Raw genomic sequence first — 26,169 nt, forward strand, 5'->3', positions numbered from 1 at the left:
AACAAAAGTAATTGTTCTAATGCAATTACTTAATTTGTCCAAACACAAATATTGCCTCAGTTTGACTGCTTGGAACTGTATTAATATCACAGTCTTTTCTTAACTTATCTTGTACCCATTCAGCTGTTACTTCTTCTCTCAGCCTGGGCTGCTCTCCAAAGACCTGTCTTGTGTTTTTTGTTTTGTTTTTAAATAGGTACTAACTCCGTAATGTTCATTGCAATATATTTATTTTGCTGAACGTTCCTCCTGACGTGAGTCAGAATTGCTGTTTTGCTTGAGGAAGCTAAAGTTTAATACTAGTGATAAAAAATCAACATCTTTCTTGTGGGGCAGAGTTGTCAATACTAGCTAGGAACCCCGCCTCCCACTTACCTGTATTCAGCTGTGTTTCATGCGGGTCCGAGTTACATTTTTTTTTTTGGTGACAACTCAGTACATCCACTTGCCCTCATACTGGCAAACAGTGGCATGGAGGGCCATTTCCTGGTAACATGTCTACCTTGCAAGTAAGATTTTTGATACAGTTGCATGAAGTTTTAGTCTGCAGGCAATACATACTCCTGGAAGTGTGAGGACCAGATAATTGAAATATTACTCAGCAGTATCTGAAGATTTCCATTATACTTCTAAAACAGTTGTTTTTCAATAGGTAAGAAAAAAATGAGAATCACACATTTGGAGCCAACATGCTTTCAAGGAGTTCCTTCCTAGGGAGAACACTAGGGCTGGCAGAAAGTTCCTTTAGTGCTTTTACTAGGTGGTACTTCAGTCATTTGTTTTGTGTGATCACAGACCAACCCTCTTCATACTAAACACGCAAGATGACTTTTGTGTGTATGTATCTTTAGTATGAAGAGGGTTGGTCTGTGATCACTGTCCTGCATTAAAACTGCCAGTGCAGGTGCTGTGCTGATGAGCAAGATCAGTTTGCAAATGGGCAAGATCTAACTCAATGCTTTCAAATACTTTCTCTTGAGTTAAGTTCCACCATAATGAGCTCGGGAGCATTTTGCAAGGTCTGTGATGATGCATGTGCTAGAATGGGCAAAAGCTGGGCAATATTTCAGTGTATTGAAAACACTGAAAGTGCAATTGTGCATTTTCAGTGTTTTGATCAGTATTACTTGTTTGTAAGCCAGCTATAGGTTTCCTCTTTTCTAGAGTTGTTGTGCAAGGTGCAGGAGTTTTATGACTGATGTCAAACGGAAATCCACCAACCATTTGGCATATGACTAGTTCAGAACTACCCAGAATATCAAGTAAAGCTGCTAGACTGTTGCAATATAAAAACTAATTTTAATCTCTCTTACGTAGTAGAACAGAACAAAGCATCATCAGGATGATATGGCATTTAAATTCAAAGTCTTTCTTCCTGATCATATTCTTATTTCTCAGGGCTTGTTACTGTGATGGAAGAGATTCTTCCACCCAGATTTTTTTATCATTATTTTTCCCTAATCTTGGGAACCATTAAATAAGTGAGGAAAATCTTCCTTAAATTTCAATCTTGATCCAAGCTATTAGCTTTTAGAAAAGAGAAGCCATAAGGAAGTGTTCTAACTTTAGATATTTAACTTAGTTTCCTTTAAGTATTTTACTTGCCTTAATAAGTCATCTGGGCACATCTCATTAAGCAGGTAGCAATGGATGTTACAAAGCTGCACCAAAAGCTTTCACCACACCCTGCAACAAGTTGCTTGTATCTGCCAGTGAGCAGTAAGCCTTGGTCAAGAACATGGTTCCTCAGAAAGCACAGCTAGGAAAGATCTGCAGGCTCCTGCAGCACCTTCCCTCACTCTATCTGCATGGATGCTGCGGGTGTAACTGCAGCTTGAGTAGCTACAACCAAACTATCTTTAAACTGCTGGGGTAGTAGGTGCAGCTACAGAAACACCGACTTTAGGAAAGGCTCCCCACCTATCCATCTTCAGATTAGCAGCTCTTCCTTCTGCAGGTGTTACCCCTTAGCAGCATTAGCTCCATTTCTGGACTGCCATGGGTAACACTTCCTCAGGTATGCAGCAGCAAAGATGCATCCCCAAGTCAACACAGAGTCAAAAAGCAAACGAACAAACAAAAACATTTAGCCCTAAATTCCCTAATCTGTCTTTACAAGGGGCTGGTTGAATCTTAATAAGGCTGCAACATAGGCAGAAGTGTTTGTAATAATGGCTTGCACAAGTCTGTTTTGAGGTTGAAATTGCCCCATATCTACTTAGCTTGTCTTAGGAAAGCTAGTACAGACACATCTTAACACAGTGCCATGCTCTTAAGCTCTGAGTGCTCAAACCCCAGGCTGTATGTGGTGGTTGTGTCTCATTGCAGAATACATACAGGCAGCATTTGTGGGGATGGTGTCAAACTTTATCAGCATGTATCGGGCTAGGTCACATTACGGGAAGAGAAACCACAAGACACTAAACCTTCCAGCACATCCATTTGTTCTGGGATAAACTAGAAGAAAAGGTAAAGATAGGTACTCTGCAGAATGTAAAGAATTCTGATTCCCCACATGGCAAAGAAGTCCCCAGCACAATGGGGAAGTGCAACCTCTTTGATGAAGTAGCTGCAGCACCTCAGCATAGCACTAAAGCCAATAAGAAGTCTGCTGCTCTAGGCGCAAATCACACCATCACCTAAAGCACGCACCCAGTTCTCCATATTCCTCAGCCTCTGCTTCCCCATGCACAGGAACCAATGCGCTCAAAAGTGTACCTACCCTGTGTCCAACATACCCACAGGCACAAAAATGATGAAATCCAAGCCTCTGTCTCTGTCCTTAGTGGTCTATGCTACATGACAAAGGCTTCTTTGGATACCGAACAACGAAATGGTACATGAGGCAATACCAAATTTACGATGATTTATTGTAGAAATAAAAGACTAGCTTTGTCAGCAAAGTGCATGATTGGATAACAAAGATGAAAAGTAAAGCATTAAGCAATTGTAAAAGCTCAGGTTGGTTAGGTATTTTATCCCCCAAAAGAACTAACAGCCAAATCCACACCACGCCCCAGCCTCCCATTCTTCTGTCAAGACATCTCCTTTGCCAGGCAGCCCATCAGGTCCAGGCACCACAGGACTACCGCTGACGGGCTCTCCAGCCATGTATTTATTGTGCATTGAGGCTGGGAGACTTTTTGGTCACTGGTAAACTTTGACCCCTGCTTAGTTTTGGCTCTGAGAACCAGGCATGGTGCCTTTCAGAACATGTGTTTCAGTTCGAGGCACCCAATTTCAATGGAACAGTGCAATCCTGTGCCATGAAGAGGAACTGGATGGCATATGTTATGCTCGTTACTAAGTTTAACTGTTTTCGTTCTGGACTGTCAGTCAGTCACTTACCCTTGCCAAGAAAGGTCAGCAGAGGGTCTCACCAGTCTGCTCCAGGCCCAGCTGTAGCACTGCTCCACTCCTCACTTCTTCTGTGCTCACAGAAACCAAAGAAAGAGATCATGAGCCATGAGAACTTTCCAAGTCATGAGAACTTTTTTCCCCTGTCTTTACTGAAAGGAACTACTACATGCTGCAATACATGACACAAGTTATGGACAGTCCAGCAGACAGCGTAAGACTTTTTTCAGGGAGAACAGGGGGACTTAAATCCACAAATATAAAGAACTTTTGTTTTTGACCCTCTCCCATATCTGCCCTACCAACAGCTGATACAGGCAAGAAGAACCAAGATGGGAAGGGGAGGAGGAAAGACGTGCACAAAAACACAAAAGGCAGAAGAGACCATGACTTGATACTGCTAGAAATAATTCATTCCGGCATTAGTTTGTGTTTTAATACATTTGAACCTGGAAGAAACGTGCAACTGAGAATACATGTAACTTCCTTCTATGACCCTCTCCCAGGCAGGCCCTGGAACGTGGGAACCTCTCCGTACCAAACATGGGGAAAAATAAACTCGCTTGGGTGTGCAGAAAGTACAAAGCAGAATTGGAGCTCTGCAGGTTTCTGTGCCAATCTGCTTAGATTTATACCCAAGGTATGATGCAGATTTGCATCTCAGCCTGAGAGGCATTTGTTTCCATGCTCATTCAAGAATCAGCAATGTAGAAAATAATGTGAAAGGCAGACAGCAAATTTGCAGTAATGGTACCGATATAATCTGCAGTTAGTCAAAGGAAATTACATGAACGGAAAGTAGATTTGTGAAAGCGAAACACGCCGCTTGTCTAAGATATTTATTTCAATGAGAACAGTTCAAAGAATGAACTATTTTAAGCCCCAGAATACAGGATTCATCCACACAGAAAGAATGAGCATCAGCAACAAGCACCTACCGACATCCCCTGTCCCACCTTATCAGTACAGAAATTCTTAAAACTCACTTGTCACTCAGTAACTGGTGGATTCCTCGTACACAACCCAAACCAGTGTAGAATAGCACTGCTCACTTCTTGCTAAGGCCTGATAATTGACGATTAGGAAATGAACTTAGAATTTTCTGTAGGAAAAAAAAAAGTCATATGATTATTGCTATGTCTTTAATTACATCTCCACTCAAAGATACTGATTAAATATAGCGGCCATTAGACTTAAGACAATAGGGATTCATTTTAAAGCTAATTTTTGATAGTCATTTAAACTCAAAAATTATTAACTACCTGCAGCACTAAATGAAGAAGCAGAGAATAGTTATGTAAGACATCTGCACAGCTGGTAGATTTAGCTCAAAGGAGTCAGTGGCACAGTGTGCAAGGCAAGACAGTCCCTGAAAAGTTTTGTCTAGCTGAAGGGACAAAATAACCCAATCAGGCTTGGAAACAATTTTCTCAAATGGTAAAGAAATGAATGGTATTATTCCTGCAGAGAGGCAGAGAAGTACATTTCCAGGTGATAAATATCCTATTTGTACAGCTATACAGATATGACTTACCAGTTTTTATCCAGCATCCAATTCTAAGCCCACCTTAATAAAAGAAGCTCCTTTGAGGGCTGGACTCCTGAAGGCTGATGCTCATTCTTTCTGGATTTGAGCAGGTCCTGTACAGTCTCATCTAATCTGCCATCCATGTGCCTATGCTCACAAATATTTTAATGTTAACCTTATAACATTAACATCAACAACTGGATTCCCTAAATCTGTTTTGGTTCTGCTCTCAACCATGGTGTTTGTATTTTTCCTACTCACTCACAAAAGGCTTTCTTGTGTGCTGCTGTTCCTCCACAATCCTTAGAATAAGATTGTCTTAAATATTTAAAAGAAAAAAAAAAAAGAATGTCGGGTGAAACAAATGTTAGAATAATGCCCACACGACATGTTGGTAGAATAATTATCCTTGCACCAAAAAATATTCAAATAATTTTTAAAAGTTCATTATTTCCAACTGTGATTTACTTTCTTGACCAGCTGAAGCGGTTTGGACAGCCCTGTGCTAGAACTATAGCTCATCTGCTTTCTCAAAGATGGAACTATGGACTGAGTTCCAAGAAGAGCATGGCTGTATTTAGATAAAAGAAGAAAGACTCGTTGGGGAGAAATAGCTACAGGGAGTCACCTCAAGAATGTATCCTGACATGTCCGAAATGCTCTTAATTTCCTGTCTTTTCTGCTAAAACAAGCTAGGATCTGTCTGAAGAAGGCATGACTTCAGGGCACTTCCAGAACCTGATGGGGCAGAAAAGTGCCAAGTCTGACTAGAAAGGGAAGACAAACAACCATGGGGCTTTCCAGCCCCTCGGGACTGGACATGAGAGCCCCTGGGCTACTGTAAGAATTTCCAGCCACTGGCAGTTACAAAACAGTGGAAAAACAATTAAAAAAATAAATAAATAGCAGAAAAAGCAGAGCAGATGACAGTGCTCAACATCTTGTGCAATCTCTGTTGACTCCCCATCTGCCGACATCCTGAACTGAAGCGAAGTGCGCACCTTTCCGGGTAGCACCACAAACACGAAGAAAATCTCCTACTGTTTTTCCCTAGCTAAAGTGCACAAGACATACAATTGCTCTGTTTGTGAACGTAAGGTCTCACATGCTGAAAGTGGTCCTGCACTTAAAAGAGCCCAGAAGATCTCACCAGCCAGGAAACAACAAGTCACGTTAGAGGAGCAGATCAGTTTTGTCACTGTGCTCAGGTGCTTTCAGCCCCTTCCTGTGCTGCTCAAGCAGGAGTGAAGCTTCCAGTTGCCCATCAGCAGTGGGACCAACTCTTGTATTTTCAATTCTAAGTCTAATGAGACTTTTTCTCCCCCACACACATGAAAGCTGAAAAAATGCAGTAGGACACCTGCTACAGAACATCCTCACAGTCAGTGATGGTTCTCATCCCTATCTTTTCTGTAACTTTGCAGCAAGCAGCCAAAAGCCCAGTGGTTGCCTTGAGATAGCACTGCCCACAGCAGACTCTAAGCCTTAAAACAAGCTATTTCTACACCTTGTTTTCCCCTCAGCAACAGGCTCTCCCCAACAGGAAGATTTCTCACTGTGGGAGGGGAAACACTGCAGTCTGGGCACAGGGAGCAGACAGCCTCCCCCACAGCCTGACCCGCCCTGCTGCCGGCACTACAAAAGCATAGCTCCAGAGGCTGGTAGCACGGAAAGGCACTGGAAGCATGAGGTAGCCGTCAACTGTCTTTCATCCTTAGAAGCTGGAAGGCGTTGAACGCCCCAGGACTGCTTACCAGCACGGCGGCAGAGGCACAAGGTAGGGCTGCAGGGTGCTCTGGGCGGGCTGCTGCTGGCTGAGGGCTGAGGACAGGCTGGAAGGTCTGCGGCTTCCCTCTCCTTCCTTCTTCTCAGTTAGTCGTGAGATGTTTTATAAAGGCTGCTTACTACCTACCTAGGGAAGGGGGAAGGGATTAGAAAAACAGAAAATGCTCAGTCATTACAGTGAACTGAAATGAATAGCATGCTCCTTCAAATTGTTCTCTGATACTGTCCTTTAGTATTGCCTCTTGAAAGTAACAACGAAGCAAGATACTTTCTTTTTTTTTGTGTGTATGTGTAGATAACAAGGCATTCATAGATACAACTATTGAAACAATTTCTGTACTTTTTAGTAAGTTATTTACTTATTACTTATTTAAAGCATACTCAGTTATGCAAGGTAGAACATACTAAAATGATGGATTTAAAATTTCTTTTCTCTAGGATGGGGATCCTTATCAGAAGTCTTCATTTCTACTTCATTTCCTTCTTACTCAGCAGAGCAAATGGCTTCCTAACTTGGAGAACTACTGAGTCTGCCTTCCCATTTTATAACTACTCGTACTTAAACCTCTCTTCTGTATCAGAAGCACAAGCTCCCAAAATGGCGAGAGCTCTCAACTTCTCACACAACATAATTGAAAAAATAACCAAGAGAGACTTTGAAGGCTTTGATGCACTGGAAGTTTTAGACCTTTCCTACAATCAGATTAAGGACATTGAACCTGGCACATTTGAGATTCTGCTCAGCCTTGTTTCTGTGAATTTATCTTTTAATGACAAGAAACTTCTTGTATCTGGTCTTGCACCTCACCTGAAACTCTTAGCAACTAGCAGAGCCTCTGACAAATCAACAGAGGCTGCTCTGGAGCCTCCTGCATCAGCTGAAGAGCTGCCACATTCAGGAAGTCCACCTGACCTGCAAAAGATTAATCTGAGGCTCAGACGAAGTACAAGGCATCTTCGAAGAGCAGAGGAAAATACAATGGTCTCTCCAACAGCCACACTGAGGCCTAATCGCTGTGGACTACCAATAAACGGGACTCTCGATCTGTCGAAGAGCAAACTGTCTGAGGAAGAGCTGACGGAAAAACTAGACCCAGACCTCTGCCAAGCTCAGCTGGATGGTGTTTTGGAGCTTGACATTAGTCACAATGACCTGGAAATGGATCTTCTATCACTATTCATCCTGTTTTTGCCGATGAAAAATGTACAGTCTATTGATGTCAGTTACAACAACATAACAATTAACAATATAGATGTGGAAGCAATCTGTCGCTTCCCGTTCAGCAATCTTTCTTTTGTAAATATTAGCAACAATCCCCTAAACAACTTGGAAACGATATGCCTCCCTCCAACCATCACAGTAATCGATTTGTCCTTCACAAATATAAGTGTGATACCTCAAAATTTTGCTAAAAAGCTATTTAACTTAGAAAATATGTATGTTCAAGGAAATCACTTCATATACACTGTACATCCAAAACCCAACAATACAGCTCCAAAGTTTGCCCCTGGTACTGTACATATTAGTGCAATTTCACTTGTCAGAAACCAGGCAGGTACACCCATCGAAAGCCTTCCAGAAAAAGTAAAACACCTGAAAATCTCCAACTGCTCCATTGTAGAACTTCCAGAATGGTTTGCCAACAGAATGCAAGAATTACTCTTTTTGGATCTCAGCAGCAATCGTATTTCCATGCTTCCTGACTTACCTATCTCCCTGCAGCACCTTGACATAAGTAACAGCGATATTAAAATAATACCCCCTAGTTTTAAATCTCTCCCCAACTTAACAGTATTTAATATTCAAAATAATAAGGTTACAGATATGCATCCCGAATACTTCCCGTTGACTTTAACAAAATGTGATATTAGTAAAAATAAGTTGAGTGTATTGTCATTAACCAAAACCATAGGGAAACTTGAATTCCTTAATGTCTCTAGAAACCTAATAACCAGACTGGAACCCACCAGCCAACTTCGTTTGCTCACTAATCTGGATGGTAGTCACAATCTAATTTCAGAACTCCCTGATCACTTTGGGAAATCTCTTCCAATGTTGAAATATTTTAATTTATCGGGGAATAAGATCTCTTTCCTACAGCGTGGCTCTCTCCCAGTTTCTCTGATGGAGTTGGACATTAGCGACAACGCCATCACAACCATAGCGGAGGACACTTTTGGACAGTTAACAAGTTTGAGCATTTTGACTGTTCAAGGTAAACATTTTTTTTGTAACTGTGACTTGTACTGGTTTGTAAATGTCTACGTCCATACCCCACACTTGCAGATAAATGGCAAAGAAAATCTCAGGTGCAGCTTTCCACCAGACAGACGGGGCTCGCTGGTGGAGGGCAGTAATCTCACACTTCTGCACTGCTCCTTGGGCATTCAGATGGCCATCACAGCTTGTGTTGCCGTTCTGGTTGTTTTGGTGTTGACAGGCTTATGTTGGCGTTTTGATGGGCTGTGGTATGTGAAAATGGGTTGGTACTGGTGTATGGCAAAGAGGAAGCAGTACAAGAAGAGGCCAGAAAACAAGCCCTTTGACGCCTTCATTTCATACAGTGAACATGATGCAAATTGGATGAAAGAGAATCTCCTGGTAAGACTGGAAACTGACGGATTCAAAATATGTTATCACGAGAGAGATTTCAAACCAGGACATCCTGTCCTTGGCAACATTTTTAACTGCATAGAGAACAGCCATAAAGTCCTTTTTGTTCTCTCTCCCAGTTTTGTAAACAGCTGCTGGTGTCAGTATGAACTGTATTTTGCTGAACACCAGGTCCTGAATGAAAATCAGGATTCCCTCATTATGATCGTGCTGGAAGACCTCCCACCCAACAGTATTCCACAGAAGTTCAGCAAACTCAGAAAACTATTGAAAAGAAAAACCTACTTAAAATGGAGCCCTGAAGAACACAAACAGAAAATATTCTGGCATCAGCTAGCAGCTGTCCTAAAAACAACAAATGAACCATTTATTGTGAGAGCAGAAAACGGACCCACTCAAGATATGTATGAGATGGAATGAGATAAAAGAACTTGTAAAGATTGTGCCTGGAAAGCCTGCAGTCAAATAAAAGTGTTTCTGTGATTACCTTTTGCAAAGCCTGCTGTATTGCAACTGGGGTATGTCTCAGATCAATCCCATGGGAGGTTACTAACAGTTTTGTAGGGTGCACATTATTCAGCCTGAAAAAAATAATCCATTATCCAAAGGGCTGAGATCCCAGCACTGATGAAGAGCCTTTCATTTCTGCTTGTTTGATTTTATTCAGCTATTTCTAGCATTTCTTAAAATGTTGTGGATGTCACCTGAAAGGAAGAACAGCTTGAGTCACAGCACATATCCTAAATATCTTTTGGAGATTATTGCAGAAATAATAAAAAGTGGTGACATTCAAAGACAAGGACGTAGTTCAGACGCTGTTCTAGTACAGCTTCAGATATAGAGCGCACTAAGTCTACGTACAAGAAAGACAAACTACAGTAGTAGACAGGTAAAACTTTCCTTCTGTGGTTTAGCAAGAAAAGATTAAAGACTTACTTAATGTAGCCATCCAAAAGACACAAATCCACAGTGCTGTAGCATTTGGTTACATGGTAGAAGACAGACATAAATCCTTTATATTTGCAGATGAACACATACAACCAGATAGTCAAGAAAGAGCTAGCCAAGTGTGTCAGTCTCTACTGTTAAATAACTGGTGTGTGCTTTATTTAAAGTGTTATTGCAAACCTCTGAACAATAAGCAAAAAAGTCTGTATAATATTTAGATTTAAGAAAGTTTCACTTGACACAACCAGCCTAATCCATTTCAAATGGAATCAGCACCGACTCTGCATAGTCGCTATCATCACCGACTGCTACTTAATTTTTATTTGGGGAAAAAAATAAATCAGCTGATCTTACTCCTACATTGAGGTGAAATCAACAAACCACGACAGCAAATAAGTATCAGATGAGAACAAATCATTTAGTGTACCACAACCTGGATTCATTCATAAGATGAGCAAATCCAAATAACTTATCTTTACCTGGTCTAGTACAACCTGTGTGACAGTGGCCAACACCAGTGACTTCAGAAGATGCTGAAAAATACACTGAAAATGTACATTGGAAAACCTATTCCACCACAATGGCTTCACCTTAACCCCACAAATGAAGAATGCTTTAATTCGTGGAGTAAACATTTCATATCCACTCTAAACTGTGTTGGCATTAACTATCAGGTTCTTGGATAGTCATACTACCCACATGAAGTTCCTGTTAAATCTTCCTACTTTTTTCTTAATAGTTCTGCAGCAAGCAGGTTCATAGCATACATACAGGCAGCAAGAAAAGTGCAGTGCATTACCAGTCTTAGAATTTTCTACTTTCATATTCCCAAGATACTTTCTTGCTCATACATGGACCGCCATAACTAAGACCTACTTTTTCTAAACTGTTCAGTATTCAGATACTTACATTACTTACTCTCTTACACATTTCCTCTCTTCTCAGTCTGTCTTCCCATACACTTTCCATCTTTTTCCAGCACTATGTTGCTTCCAATTAATTGCCTTTGTATATTTTAACTTCACACTTCTCAGTCATGTTTTACGCTATACTGGTTCTGTGCTCAGCAGAAGATGGTATTAATACTACAAAGGGAATAAAGGGAAAAAAAAAAAGAAAAGATACACCACAGAAGAGTCTAAAGCAAGCATTTTTTATCATATAAATGATTGCTTGGGTTTAGATTATACTTCTAAAAAGTCATGGCTACCTATTTTCAAAATCAAATCACTCCTTTTTACTCCCCCAGAAGTTACTAAAGAGAATTGCAAAATTAATCGGATATTGTTCCTACCACAGATTGAAGTTGTTACACTTTCCTATCTGACACTATAAACTCATTAACATGTTGGTTGTTTAAAGGGCACAACTGGCACCAGGGGCTAAACAGAAGAACAATATTGCAAAGTGTTTTTGAGGAGCTTCATTTCATTGGTCTTAATTACACATCACATAAAAGCAGTAAAACCTCCTTCTGTCCTCAAGGTGCACCTTCTTCCCTTCATTCCCATACGAGTACTCACACAAATTACTTTTGTGAATAAGGTAAGGAGGATTTAATTTTCTATCATGTGATGAAGTTCATGTGATCTAAAACAAATGAACGGTATGGAATTGGGCACACATGCTGCAAACTCAAAAACTATTTAATATGTCAAAACCAGTCCTAACACACATCTTTAACTCCCACAAGGTACGTACAGGACCCCACCTCGCAACCGCTTCTGGGGCCCTGCCCTATACTCTTTCCAATCTGAAAATATAATTTCTGTTAAGGAAACAGATCCCACATATTTCTTCCCCCAGATTACGACGTTCTGTGCTGAAGACAAATGCAAAGACAAAAAGGAAAACAAAACAAAGCAAGACAGATCTTTTAGTTATCTTTTGTAATTGCTTCAGTAAGAACCATGTTATTAGTTTATAGAGAAAAATATCTGGGCAGAGAGAAAAAGACTTATTGAAATAACTCCAATTTTACATTTGTATTAGAAAGTTGTTCAGAACATTTTATTGCAATAAAGCTGTCTTGAATTATTCAAAATTAATTAAAATTCAGAGTGTTAAAGAACAGTGTTCATAATGTAATAGTCTTCCAGGAAAATCTTGAAAATTGTTTAGTCAACAAATAGCCTAAACCAACAACTTACACACGGCAATGATGCAAATGTTTCTAAAGTAACAAGTCATCTTTCCATCACTATCACTTTGTTAAAGATGTGGCATTTTCCTATCACGAGGCACCAAAAGTCTGTGGCACAATTATTCTGGAGATACTAAGGCTTTGCTGAAGTCAATAGAAGCTGAAGGGTGATTGCTTGCTTTGAAAAGACCTGGCCACCTCAAGCAGTAATTGTCAAGAATTTAAATGCCTCCAGATCATTCTGTTTCATATGGAATTTCCACAACACATTACAAAACACAAGTGGTTGAATTTAGAAAAAATATTTAACTTCTGTTATTTGCTCACTGTGTCAACCACTAGATAAAGTGTATGAGTAGACACATTATTAGTTTTTAAATCAAACTGATGGTAGACTTCCCAAGAAAATCTCAAAAACTTGTAGTCGTCTTGTTACTCGGTCATAATGTTTCAACAAATGTTAACAGTTGTCAGTTTTACCTGTCATGAGTATCACAGCTGCATCTCTCCATTTCCTGCTTTTAAGTAGTCAAACGAAAACACAACCAGCAACACTACTCTTCGTGTAAGTTTATGAATTAGAATACTCCAAAGGTAAGTGCATTATTAATAGCTGTCAGTATTATAATATTGCAATGCTTGTATTTATCCTCAATAAAACATGTAATCGGTATCGGACGGTTATTTCTAGAAAGTGAAAAATACTTATCCAAATATATTAATTTGGGATATATAATGGCACCAATCCTTAAAATAAATGTACAGCAGAAATTAACATATATATACACACACACTTCAGAGGTTCATTATGGCACCATGACACTTCTCAAAATTCCCATCCCAGTGGCAGCATACATTTGTAAAATGCCTCGTCCTGCTTTGGAAAGCCGAAAGGCTGAAATCCTAAACTTCACCTGAAATTCATGGAAATTTTGTTATTACTGACACTTGCTACAGCTAAATACCACCAATTCTTCCAGCCTTCTGCAAATGCAAGTTTAAACCTAAGCATTAAAATACCAAGCATCCTCCCAGTTCTTCCTGTTTGAAAATATGGCAAGTATGCAATTTAACAGATAATGCTTCTGCCACAGCCTCAGACTGTACTCTGAGATATTTTACCTCATAACGTAGCAAATCACGTAGTTATAGCACTAACATCTTTTTAACGGGTCCACTGGTAAAATTTTGTAACAAAAACATTCTGGTGTAATGATTCCAAATACAAGTCTAAAATACTGCCCCCTCTGACTTGCCACAGAAATTCAAGAAAACAACACAGAAGTAATACCCTAGCATTCACTTTGAATGCAAATAGCTAGATATTAACACTAGTGTTGTTGTTGCCTTTTTTTTTTTTTTTAATTGGCAGCAGTATCACTGTGTTTAGAATTATCATTAACAAAAGCAAAGATGGGGACCCACTAAACCAGCTAGATCAGAACCAGAACTGCTTTCTCAAGGTTACACCGAGGGTACCGGTATCTGCTTGGTCGAAGCACTGTCATAGTCTCGCACCAAATCATTGGTGGTGTGATAATGCATGGCAACATAGGATTTGGTAAATCCAAAAGTTGAGTTCACTGGCTGTAAGCTATTTGGGGTGCTCACTTCCTGGGAAGGGCTGCTGTTATAGATACTGTAATAGGGCTCGATTCGGGTGTTCATGGGGGTTGAGCTGCTCTGTGCATAGTGCTGATGCCCAAAAGATGCCTTGGGACTCAGCACGCTTTCCTTGGAATGACTGGGACCACAGGCTTGATCCACAAGCTTTTTCTGGGGTTTTGGAGACAACATGTACGCTGAATTGGTCTCATGGTGGGATGACTTATTCCTATTGACTTCCAGGCTGCCTTTGCCCATGGCTTGAAGCCTTGTTTTCTGCTTGCAGCAGAAAAAGACAAGGGCTAGGTACTGCAGGCACCAGAGGACTCGTCTCCGAAGTCCAGCGCTGTTGCGGGAATATATAAAAGGATTTAATCCAGATTTGAAAAAAATGAGGGTAAATCCACATAGCTCAAACTGGTAGAGCACAAAGCTCCCGCTGCTGGACAGCATGTCCTGCACCAAAGAGATGCCCATGGGCAGGCAGCACACCAAGACAGAAAGCACAATGACAATGCACGTCACCACTGCCCTAGAGTCTTTGGCTGCGGACAGGTTGACTGCTGACACGAGCTGGAGTCGGCTGGTGGCAGGGGCTGGCGGCAGGCCAAGGTGCTTGGTGTAGCCGTGTGCCTGGATGTGTTGCGGCTTGCTGGAGCTCTGGTTCCTGTACAAGGCAGGCAAGGCGCTCTGCATGCCTTCCTCAGCCCCGGTGGCACGGGGCCCCACGAAGGGCTGGGGTCTGGAGGTGTCCATGGCCACCACAGGCGGGCACTTCCTCACCTGGGCGTTCCTCCGCAGGGCCTGGGCGATCATGACGTAGGAGACGGACACCACAGCCACGCAGCAGATGAAGTCGGTGACGTAGAGGTAGAGGATAATCTTCCCCTCCCCACTGGCAAAGCTGGACATGGGCAGGCAGAGGCGGGAGCCGCGGGTTTTCAAGGTGGCCAGGGTGGCCAGGGTGAAGCTGGTGGCCCAGAGGAGCAGGGTGAGGAGCAGGGTGCAGGGGAAGGAGGCGGCACGGTGCGGCTGCTTCCCCAGGACCATGCGCAGCCGATGCAAGGCAATGACCGCCACCGTCTTGAGCGACATGATGATGAAGCCGGAGCTGGTGAGGTGGAAGGCGAAGCAGAAGGTGCCCGGGGCGCCTCGCGCCGAGTCGAAGAAGAGGACGAAGGCAAACATGGGGGCGGCCACCCCACAGATGAAGAGGTCGCAGAAGGAGAGGTTGAGGATCATGAAGTCGAAGTTGGTCCTGAATTTCCTGAGGGCCGGGTCGAAGAAGGACAAGAAGACGATGAGGTTGCCGTAGGAGCCCAGGCAGAAGACGAGGGCCAGCAGCGAGGCGCAGGCCGCCAGGGTGGCCGTGTGGGTGCCCTCCCGCAGCCCCCCGGCGGCGCTGCCGTTCCCGCCCAGCGGCAGCAGCGCGGTGCCGGGGGGCTCCTCCTCGCCCCCCGCCGGCAGCCGCCCCGACGCGTTCATCGCCGCCTCACCGCGGCCGAGGCGGGCCCATGGCGGGGGCCGCCCGCCACCACCGCCGCCGCCGCTCCCTCAGGGCTGCCCGCGGCCAGGCGCCGCCCGCCCCGCCATGGCGCCCGCCGCCGCGGCCCGGCCCGGCCCCTTCCCCGCTCGGCGCCCGGGCCCCGGCGGCGCCTCCCGGCCCCCGCCCCGCTCCCCCCGGCGCGGCGCCGGCGGCTGAGGCGAGGCCGCGGAGCTCGCACCCGCGCCCGGCCCCACGGCAGCGCCGCGGCCCCGGGGAAGGGCTGAGGGAGCGGGGCGAGAGACCCCGGGCCAGAGGGAGGAGGAGAGCAAAAGGAGGCGGCAGCCGCTGAGGCACGGGGAGAGAGCGGGGCCTGGCAGCGCCCTGCGTGCGGGGAGAGCCCCGGGGGAAAGGGGCCAGGGGTGATGCTGAGCAGCAGCTGCCCCAAATGCGGACTTCGGTTTGGATCTATTCCGTCCTGCGTGTCAAATGGTCCCTGCCCGTCCTGTCCTCCGGCAGGAGCACCATCCTGCACAGGGACAGCACAGAGAATGCACCTGGAGGATTTGGGAGGTTTTAGGACAAGTCATGGCCCAGCCCTACCCTTAACAGGACACCGAGTCAACAGCTGGCCACTCAAGGCTTCAGGGTTCTCCCCTGTTGACTTAACACCACCAACACACCTGCCCCAACCCCAAACTGTTCATCATAAAAAGTTAAGGCAGGTTTGCACGCTGCCTCTTCTCTTGCCTGCGCTTCTGTGCTACATTCCTGTGTGAACTGAGGAATGGCTCAGAGGCTAGAGGAAGGAAACATTCATCTTCCCGCAGCAAATAAGATTAAAAAAAAACAGTAGCAGTAAAGGAATAAAGAATAAATACAGTATAAATATTAAATACTTTAAACGGGAGTGCTGTATTTGTGAAGCAATGGTGTACTGGATGTCTCAACACTAAGTGGATCATGTAGAGAATCACTTACATGGGCAGGAAAGGCTCAGCACGCGTTCTGCAAGCCAGCAAAGGGCCCTGGTAGGCAGACACAACTGAGGGACATCAATGTCAGTCACCTCTACTGTGTTCTCAGTGAACGTCCAGCTAGGTAAAGGCACAAAAGTGCTATGAAAATACAGCAGATGCAGTACTTCTGACTTCTGCACGGGCACTTGTCTTATAGTGTACATTCCCACGTAGACTCATATATATCAGTCTGAGTATCATCTTAATAACCTTCCCCTACCCTCAGCAATCCTGCAGGACACGGGTGCTTTGCAGAAGCATCGAGGCAGTGACAAGATCATTAGGTTGCCATCTGACGGCTTGTCAGTGCTTCTTGGTAGTTTATTTTTCAACACATTTCTTTCTAAAACTGAGAGCAATTTCTTTCAGTAAACCTATGACTCACAAGAGCAGCCAGGCCGACAAGCCTTGCATGCTAAGCACAACCTCCAGCTGGCAATCAGTCCAGCCTTGCTGTGTGGTCTGCTACTGGGAAGAGCTAGCAGCCATGAGAGCAGGTCTGGGCCATTTCACATTGGTTTTGTTCTTAAACTAGTTGCAATGAAGATGGACAAAACCCAGAACATCACATTCATGTTTTCCTAGGGCTTCAAGCCTCTCAGCTTGCCTATCACTTTTATTTTAGCTCTTGCTTGTATTTTTATTCTCCAGTCATGGCTAATTTGAATTCTGTGGGTGAATCCTGGCCCTTCTGAGTATGATTTTTTTCAACGATGAGCTGGGATCTCCCTGAGTTTTCTTATTTATACACATCAGAACATGCTTAACTGTATGATTAAGTGAGACTGACAAAATAGCAGTGTAATGCAAGAGTCCATTACTTCAAAGTGATTAATGCTGAGGAAACAGAGAAGACTGTTTGTAAGTGAAACTAATGCGAGCACAAATACCTGCATCCTTAATTGTAAGCAAGACACTAAGAACTTTGACCTTAGTTTCACATTATGCCTAATGCCTGAGTCTACATTAGACTTGACTACTTCTGTGGTGTCACTTACCAAAAAAATAATAACACAACTTCTTGCAAAACATGAGTCCTTTAAAAAGATGGAAAAGTCTAATATAATTCCAAATACTACATTATTTGACCAAATGCTAAAGTTTGGATGACCACAGTTAGACTTCCTGATTTCCTTCAGTTTAGCAGGTAGAAGCAAGCACACATGGAAAGAAGACTGCATATGCCTAATGGGACTTTTTTTTTTTTTGCGCGAGGCCATGCGTTTTAAAGGAGTTAGCAAGAGACTGATCTCATGTGTGCTTTTGAAACCAGTCTATGAGAGCCTGAGTTCTAAATCCACTTTTCAGAAGTGTAAGACTTGGACCTTACAAAAAAGGTATTTAGAACTAGCTATGTGCAAAATGCCAGATGTCTGCCATTTTCTAATAGTAACTAGTTTAGCTTGTCACTTATCTCATTAACACAGGACTTAGGCACATGAAAAGCAAGGGCTTTTGTTTTATTAGGTATTTTATAGCTCTATAGTTATGAACTGTAGTTTGAAATGAAGGAACAGGTGTTAGGAGTTACTATAGCCTGCAAGCCTCCAACATTTCAGTAGAAAAGCATGAGCCTGGATGGAACTTCAGTGATGTGCATTCAGAAATGCTGCAGATAGCAGCATGCGCTCAGCTGAGAGCCCACAAAGACTACGGGAGGCAGTGAGCAGAAGGGAAGTGATTAGAACACAGGTCCTGTAATTGGCGAGTGAGAGATGAACTGAGGCAGCACACATCTCCATGGGAACGTGAGACACTGCACGGTCCCTCTTGCTCAGCCCCTTTTTAACAGAACTGCCAAACTTTGGGGCAGGGGAAAAGAGCAGGGGAAAAATGAGTGTAGGTTTTGCAAGGCAATCACAGGAGCAACAACTTTTGCAGCACCTCACACAAGGTAGTAGGATATTAACTCCTACTTTACAGCACTCTCAAGGCCTTCCTTAAACCAATTTGAAAAAAAAAAACAAAACAGCTCTCTAGAACTATGAGGCATCAAATATTTGTCAGAGTTCTCAGCACGAGGCTAAATTGTGTTCCCAAGACATTTTTTTAAAGTGTCAAATCTTGTATATATTTACAAGAAATTGGAGTTATTTTAATTGTGGAAGCCTGCCTGCCTCCCACCCCAATGCAAGTGGATCAGTGCCTCCCCTAAAGCTGTTCTGTTAAAATGCTGAAAGATGCTGGAATAACAGAAGGGTGAATTAACCCAAAAGAATAGAAGTAAAAGACAGTTAAGGCTTTTTCTCTCTTGATAGAAACCTTTCTGCATGAACTCATTGAGGCTGCTCCCTAAATTTATTGCTAATCTCACTAGACTTATTGTCAGAACAAATTTATTGAGTTTACTGCCTTTTCAATTTTTTTTTTTTTTTTTTAACTTTTTTTTTAAAAGATGCATACCGATCAAAAATGACTGCTCCTCCTACTTCCCAGCACACCTCTCACTATTCCCCGAGGACAGTAGGTGCCCTCCTCCCTCTCTAGCAGCAAAGTCTGCCCCGCTAATTTATAGAGATTATCTGCAGTGATGGTGCTAAGAGCCCAAGCAGGGAAAGCAGGCCTAACTTCCACAAGCAAAGGCTGAAGAAGACATCCAACCTAGAATCAGAAAAATATCATAGCCCACAAGGTTCTCTTTCACCCTTTGAACAGTCTGCCCCTTTAGGATACAAAGAATTCCTCAAATCGCTGTGCTCTAATCCATCAGAAATCACTGATAATTTTGCTAGCAACTTTTGTAGGCAACTGTCCGAGCTGTTGTCTGTGCTGGGAGAACCCCTGATTCAATAATGCTTTAACTGAGAGTTACTGTCCTTCCCAGGGAGAGAACAGTAACCATTTTTTTATTCTCAGCTCACGGAGTTCTAAATATCTTTTAATAGCTTTGGGAGGCATTTGTTGACCAAGAGAGAAGAAAAGACCCTCAGAGCAAACCAGGTGTAATTTGCCCATAATTTGTGTGCATTGCCTTAAACATCTTGGCAATACTCTGCATCTCCCACACAGTTTTGAGTTTTCTTCTGTAGTAGAACTGCCAGTTCCTTGCAGTAGACCAAATGACCTCTGCCCTAGTGCCTCAAAAGTACCTTGCTAGATTAAAGACTGTGAAACCTCTTCTCCTGAGCATGGTTACCTCTAGCCTGCAGAGAACCTCAAAGTGACTGTACAGCAAGTATTCTGTGATGGGGAATCCATAAATGCTGCATTCCCACTACTGCACGCCAGTAAGAATGTAAAACAAATTAGTTGATAATTCACAGCAGGGCTAAAGTTAAAATCCTGCAAGGACATTGGTTAACAAAACATTCTATGGATCAATACTTCCCCTCCTCCCCCCTTCACCTTACCAGATTATTGTGTCTTCTACAGCACAGTAGAAAAGGAAAGCCGAGTCTCTGCTGCAGGATTCCAGGAATTCTGAAGCTATGGAAGAAAGTGTGAGACTGAGTGGTGAATATGGGATGCTGGGGATGCCTAACTGAGAAATCAATAGGAGAGATATCATACATGTGTACCAAGGACAGAACTCCCAGTAGTAGGCTGGTTTAAGAAGTAAAAAAGATGAGGCAAAAAAAAAAAAAACAACAAAGAACACACCACCACACACCCAAAACCCAAGCAACCCCAAGAAATGAATTCTGCCTTACAACAGCATCATCATTCAATCTTTGCTGCTTTGAGCAGGATGGTCACTGAGGTTGCTTTTGCAGACTGACATACGGTCAACTAAGGCTATCAAGGACATACCAGACAGTCTCCAACATCTTTTTTCACCTCCATTACTGTTCAAGGGGAATAAATCTATCTTCTCACTCTTGAAATGTCTCCCTCTGCAAACTGAGTCATTGCATTTTAATCTCTAAGGCTTCAGGCAAGGACAAGCTATTTCTTCCGTACTTTGAGAGCTGCGAGGAGACAGAGGAAAGCATCAGAGGACAGTCCATCTTAGGAGAAAAGTCCTAGAAATGTCCATGCCAGAATAGAGACTGGGGACTGAATGTTGCTTAACAGTTCATCAGAACCAGTCATAAAGTGCTCAACAACCACTCAATCTAACAATACAAAAAAAAAAAAAAAAGGCTAAGCAAGCTTTGTGAACAATCTTGTTTCTTAAGGAAAGGTCATAAGGTTGCCTTTGAGAACAGTGATTTATAATGGAAAGTGAGTAATGGGAAGCAAGATGAAGTCCTGAGTGTTCTTCTACTCCACTCTCCTCTTTCATCATGTGATTGAGCAAAGTGATGGTAAGCCCAGAACTGATTGTGTGCACAGATTGCCTGGGGAAAGGTAGAGAACCAAAGCAGCAGAGAAGTTACAATATGTGATGAATAACTCAAAGTTATTCCTACATCCTCAGAACAAAGGCTTTAATCTTTTGCCCACAAAGCGTCAGTTCAAGTTTTCTCATACTATCACATTCTACCCTACAGAACTGTAATTTGAACAGGCACTCTATTTTCTGGGGGATCTGTTCGGACAAGATCCCATCAGTAATTTATTACCAATTTATAAACAGTTACTGTGAAATAATACCACCTACTTATTTGCAACCATAGCTCTGACTACAGAATGGTTCCCTGCTCAGGGATGGATCCTTACCATCACAACTAATTCCAGCTACACTGACAACGGACACACAAGAAGAGAAAATCCCAGCTATGGCAAAAAGCAGCAGAGCTGGATCCTATTATTAGCCGTTCCTGGTGAAAGCAAGACAACACAGATAACGTCTGCTATGATAGCAGTTAACCAGCCAACAGGTACTTTGAAGATCATAACTTCCAGCAAATACTTTCTAATACTTTTATTTAAGCAAAACAATCTTCCACTTCAAACTAACTTTTTAAGCATAACATTTTTTCCAATTTTAAGCATACTTCTCAAAAATTTTATTGCAAGTCTCACCAGGTGCAAGATATTTTCCTGTAAAAATATAAAAGCTAGTGTCCCACTCATTAGAACTACATCTTTAATTATCCTTAATGCTACCTTAACTTAGTGCCAAGTTCCATGATAAACACACACCTCACACAAAAAGCTAAAAAGCACAGTAAACAACCTTAAGTTCAGTCTCAAAATAAGAAACTTCCACTTCAGAAATCCAAAAAAAAAAAAAGCAGATGTTACAAACAATCCATTTATTGGGTCTTAAACTACATACACAATTGAAATAATAATTTTGGCACTACGCTATACAGTGGTTACATCTGTGTGCTGACACTCATTAAATACTGCACCAGGAACACTGCTGTGCTTTGAAGTTTGGAATGAGTCACACACTCAGCAGGTAGATTGCTCGAAATGTATTAGTGCTCCTGCAGGTCTGCATGAAAATTGAAACACACCAGCTTACGCATTATTTCCATGTACCTCACGTTCTATGAATTTATCACATCAGAATATGTCATGCCAGCATTTAGAGATGGCCACAAATGTTCGTTAAAATCTGAATGAGACATAGTAATAAATGAGATACAAGAAAACCAAACCAAAATCTTTGCCTTTTAGACATGAAGAGATACTCTGTTAAAGAAAATAATTTAAAAAACTAATAACGGCATTTGATTTGATACAAAAGCCAGAACTACTACTGTATTAACACCTAAGTATGAATCTTTACAAATTAATCTCACAATGGTATTATGTAAAAGGTTGCAAACTGTACAATGTTTCATCAATGCAATGCCTCTACAATTTATACAGTCTTTTACAACTATGTAACACATATTAAACATGTTGTTAAATAGCCAATAGATACCAGTCTCTGAATAAAGCTGCAGGCAAAAAAAATAAAATACAGAGCTTCCACAATCTTTGAGCAAGGTATGCTTGCTCAAATAGTGACAATCTTTATGAGCACACACAGTTAAAAATAGTCAGCCATTCAGTGCCTTTTCACACTACACATACATTTCATTCTGTAAATTCAACCTTCACTTCATAGTCCACAATTTCTTACCTGTGGGCTCTAATTATGTAGAAATACCCATAGTCCTTCACTCTTAAAAATATTCAGATAATCATAGATTTTTATTCCACGTGGTCGAGCTATCAGTGAAGACCTCGCCATGCAGTAAGAGCTTTCACTCCCCACATTTTGTCCTGCCATCATCTATACTGCACAAAGTCAGCTATTTACATTTCAACAAGATACAAAAAGGCAATCCTGCCCTGAGGTGGACTGAATGATATAGAGCCCTTCATTTGACGGGCACTGAAATCCAAGTAGTGAAAAATAAACTCTGAGAAAGATTAAGTTCCTGGTCTTTTATGTTGACTAGATAACAAGATGCATCAACAGAATTGGAGATCTTCACTGAGTATATTCTGATTTGCAGCACTCTCTGCTTCTGCATAGCTTGGATGTCAGAAACAGCTGGGAAGAAGGGTCAGAAAAAGAGGGTAAGAAATGTGCAGTGTAAGTCACTGTGTGCAATAAAGCAGAAACAAGACTGATGTGTAATGTGGGCCAATGAAAAGGGTCTTTCAATAAACTCATGATCAGGCTCTGTGAACGCAGTTACAGGGAGACTATGGGACTCCCACAGCTGCTCCCCAGGGAGGTGAAATTCTTTTTGAATAGAACCAGGCCTTTATGTATGCATTTAAAAGTGGTTTTGATTAGGCATCAGGATTTCCCAGACAAAGTTTTCTACATGATAAATTTCTTTCTGAGTTTCCTTTATTTTGCAGAAAGGCTCCCACATCCTCATTTTTCCAGGAGAAGCCTGAAATAAAAAATTCAAAACACAATTACTGCTTCATGCTATTACTACAGAACAAAATGAAAACAAGTTAAAATTTATCTTCAAATACCATCACAAAACATCACAGAAGACATCAGAATCTTGCAGCTTAAGAGAAACTCTGGGATTGGATTTGCTCTTTCTGGACATGTCTGTGAAGAGACCTATTAGGAAAGCCATACTGCAGAAGAGGGAACAGTTTGTCCATGGTTATTTCCCATCGTAACACCCAGAAGATATACTGTACCAGGTAGCAGGCTAAAGTCCTCAGAGACATCACAAGTACAAAGCATCAGGCACTTGGCCTCTAGTGAAACTGACAGACATTTGAAAGGCATCCAACTGGCACAAAATGGTGAGAAGGATCGCCCGTATTCAAGAAGAGTATCCTACCAAAATTCTAATGTAATATAGGGACACATGAAAAAAATGGCAACAATAATTACCCCAAAATAAATCTGATCCTGAACAGAACACTGGAGACACAAGGAACTGTTATTTGGTGACATATTCTCCCGTGGTTGAAAGATTCCTTTCTACACTGTGTTAGGTTGGAGAGCTAGAGTAGATTTCGTAAGACTGCTGCTTCTGTTAATTTATGTCAAAAAAAATCTTACCTATCTATGCATAATAGCACGGTGAAACCAAGAGGTCAGTAAGCACTAGTAGCTGGTCATCTGTGAACTGCTGTTTATGCTCCTGCCAGTTGTCATGATGGGTCCTCCGGAAATTTGACAGTGTTTTTTTCACAGTCATCTGCACAGGAGACAATCAGTATTGATCTGTATCTATTGTAGATTTAAGCTCCATGGCAAAACAAATGTTAAACATAAAAATAATACTGAGAGAAGTGCTCAAACAGCTACAGAAGCTAGACTGGCTCTGAAGAATTTCGTATTTTAATTTTTTCAGTTCTGGTTACAGTCTTTTGACTAGCATTACAATTCCAACATTCCTACAAAATGAATTATTTGACCAACAATTTCAAATCTGAAAAAAAATAATAGCTTCTTATAAAGTATACGTGAAATTGTTTTCCCCTTTTCCTCAAAGGAATGTTTTTTTTCAAAGGAATGGTTCAGTTCTCAAAACATGAGAAACAGTGGATGAATCTAACACAGAAGGCATGCAGGAAAATCAAATGAGAGAAAAACAATCTTCTGTTACTAAAATAATTAAGTCCACTTAGTTCAGTTTCTTGATTCAGGAAAACACACCATAGCAAAGTTTGTTAAATCTAAGGAATCCTTCAGCAAGTAAATTCATGTTTAACACAGAAAAGGTCAAGAAAACAAAACACACAAAGCAAAAATATAGTTAAAGTAACTGCTTCACTAAAAACTCATTTCTAGAATTGCTTATGAAACTTTGTTTTAAAGATTTTAGTGTTTTGTTGCTGTTGTTCAGTTTGATATTTTCTAGTCACTCCCCTCCCCCCAATTCTATCTTTGTAGGTATATATGAAAGTAACAATTTTAAGATAAAAAAAGACAAGCAAAACTATTTCTTCACTGTAGATATAGCTCTTGCAGCTTTTTATGCTTTAAGTTTGAAAGCAAGAACAGGAATCCCACTGAAATACTTCAAAATCTGTCTGTGAATTGAACTATATGCTTAATAAAATGCAGCAGAAAGTAAGTTTCTTAATGGTATTTTAAAATGTATATATATAGGAAAGCAGATGAATAAGCGTATTTTAGACATGGTACACTAAAGAGAAAAATGAAGTGTTTTTACCTCGATAGGTTGAGGATCGTTAAGATGGGCACTGAGATCCATTAAGAGCTGTGGCATCCAGGTGGGTACATCATACGGACTTGACAAAATACATGCACTAAGTCCTAGCACACCGGCATGGCGTTTAACCAAGTCTACAATTACAGAATATTACATTTAATAAGGTGCAACTCTTTTATCTAAGCCATCACTTCATGAGACAGTCAAACTTAGTGTTTTGTGTTTTTTTTTTTTTTTTTAAAAAAAAAAAAGCAACAACAACCCTGGAACAGTACGAAAATCTCTGCAGGAAACCAGATGGTTTTACAGACTGTATAGTCCAATTCACAGAAGTCTGTGGATTTCCACCTTGCTTCTGCTTTCTTACATCTTTAATTTTTAGTGGAAGAATGTGTAAAAAAAATCATCCGCAACTTCTGTATATTTTATAAACATTTCAAGAGAGCTTCTTTGATAAAAGAACCTAAGTAGCTAGACAGTAAATCACTCATGAGCTGTATCTCCACTGTTCCCAAGTTAAGAATGTTCTCTCAAATATCAAGCTACTTGATGACATGGAAACTCAGTCTTTCTGGGTCAAAGGAACGTGACCCAGACACACTAGATATCTGGTCAGGAAGCCAGGTCCCTAACAAAGGTTAACTAAGTTTTGTTTTGTTAAAAACACACTGCTAACAAACAGAAGGAAAAATAGGTGAGCAGTGAAAACATGTTGTGGTGGCTAAGAAATTATATTTACTGAGGAAATAAATATCCCCCATCATCTTAACTATGTCAAGTATGTACAGAGGAAATCAAAAAATCTCTTAAGTTTTAATTCTGGGAGAAGTAGTGAATTAATTTAACCTAAGAATACATCGTATTTTTTTTTTTTGTAGTAGTATATTCTTATTCATTATGTATGCTGTAAAGCAAACTCTCAAAGCACTTCAGAAAGATTAGGACTGCACTGTATTCACAGAAATAGAGAATCAAGTACAAAAGGACACGTGGTTACCCATTACAGGTTTCGAATGCTTAGAAAGGAGAAAAATTTGCATGGGCAACCAGCCTTGTGTTTCTCTGGGTTTGTGTTTATTTTTAATTATTGCTTAATCATAGGATAAACCCAATTCTATCTGGAGTGCTTGCAGAATAATCATTTAAGAATAGCAAAAAATTCTTATGTCTTCCAAATCTGTTCTCAAAATATATGGTTTTA

At 41.5% G+C, this 26,169-nt stretch overlaps 3 protein-coding genes and 1 long non-coding RNA gene across 6 annotated transcripts in view; 1 reads left to right on the forward strand and 3 right to left on the reverse strand.

Moving 5' to 3' along the window:
- Window positions 1–175: 175 nt before the first annotated feature.
- On the reverse strand, window positions 176–7,098 carry LOC101798804 (uncharacterized). Its single transcript, XR_003495952.3, has 4 exons — window positions 6,640–7,098; window positions 4,344–4,459; window positions 3,349–3,428; window positions 176–563 (listed from the first exon to the last, which is right to left on the reverse strand). It is a non-coding gene; the product is annotated as an uncharacterized lncRNA (long non-coding RNA).
- TLR-15 (toll-like receptor 2) lies at window positions 6,484–9,774 on the forward strand. Its single transcript, XM_005018870.6, has 2 exons — window positions 6,484–6,662; window positions 7,109–9,774. The coding sequence occupies exon 2, from the start codon at window positions 7,110–7,112 to the stop codon at window positions 9,702–9,704; it is 2,595 nt and encodes an 864-aa protein (XP_005018927.4). The 5' UTR covers window positions 6,484–6,662; window position 7,109; the 3' UTR covers window positions 9,705–9,774.
- A 2,328-nt stretch (window positions 9,775–12,102) lies between these two features.
- On the reverse strand, window positions 12,103–16,256 carry GPR75 (G protein-coupled receptor 75). The gene has a single exon (XM_013098789.4). The coding sequence runs from the start codon at window positions 15,463–15,465 to the stop codon at window positions 13,840–13,842; it is 1,626 nt and encodes a 541-aa protein (XP_012954243.2). The 5' UTR covers window positions 15,466–16,256; the 3' UTR covers window positions 12,103–13,839.
- A 5,350-nt stretch (window positions 16,257–21,606) lies between these two features.
- PSME4 (proteasome activator subunit 4) overlaps window positions 21,607–26,169 on the reverse strand; it is a 70,424-nt gene continuing 65,861 nt past the window's right edge. For all 3 annotated transcript variants that reach the window (XM_038177463.2, XM_027453193.3, XM_038177462.2), the window contains 3 exons: window positions 24,969–25,102; window positions 23,849–23,987; window positions 21,607–23,213 (listed from right to left, as the gene is read on the reverse strand). In XM_038177463.2, coding sequence (XP_038033391.1) covers window positions 23,853–23,987; window positions 24,969–25,102 — 269 coding nt within the window. In that variant the 3' untranslated portion in view covers window positions 21,607–23,213; window positions 23,849–23,852. The remainder of the gene's footprint in view (window positions 23,214–23,848; window positions 23,988–24,968; window positions 25,103–26,169) is intronic.

This window comes from Anas platyrhynchos, chromosome 3 (assembly GCF_047663525.1).
Source record: "Anas platyrhynchos isolate ZD024472 breed Pekin duck chromosome 3, IASCAAS_PekinDuck_T2T, whole genome shotgun sequence".
Classification (NCBI taxonomy): domain Eukaryota; kingdom Metazoa; phylum Chordata; class Aves; order Anseriformes; family Anatidae; genus Anas; species Anas platyrhynchos.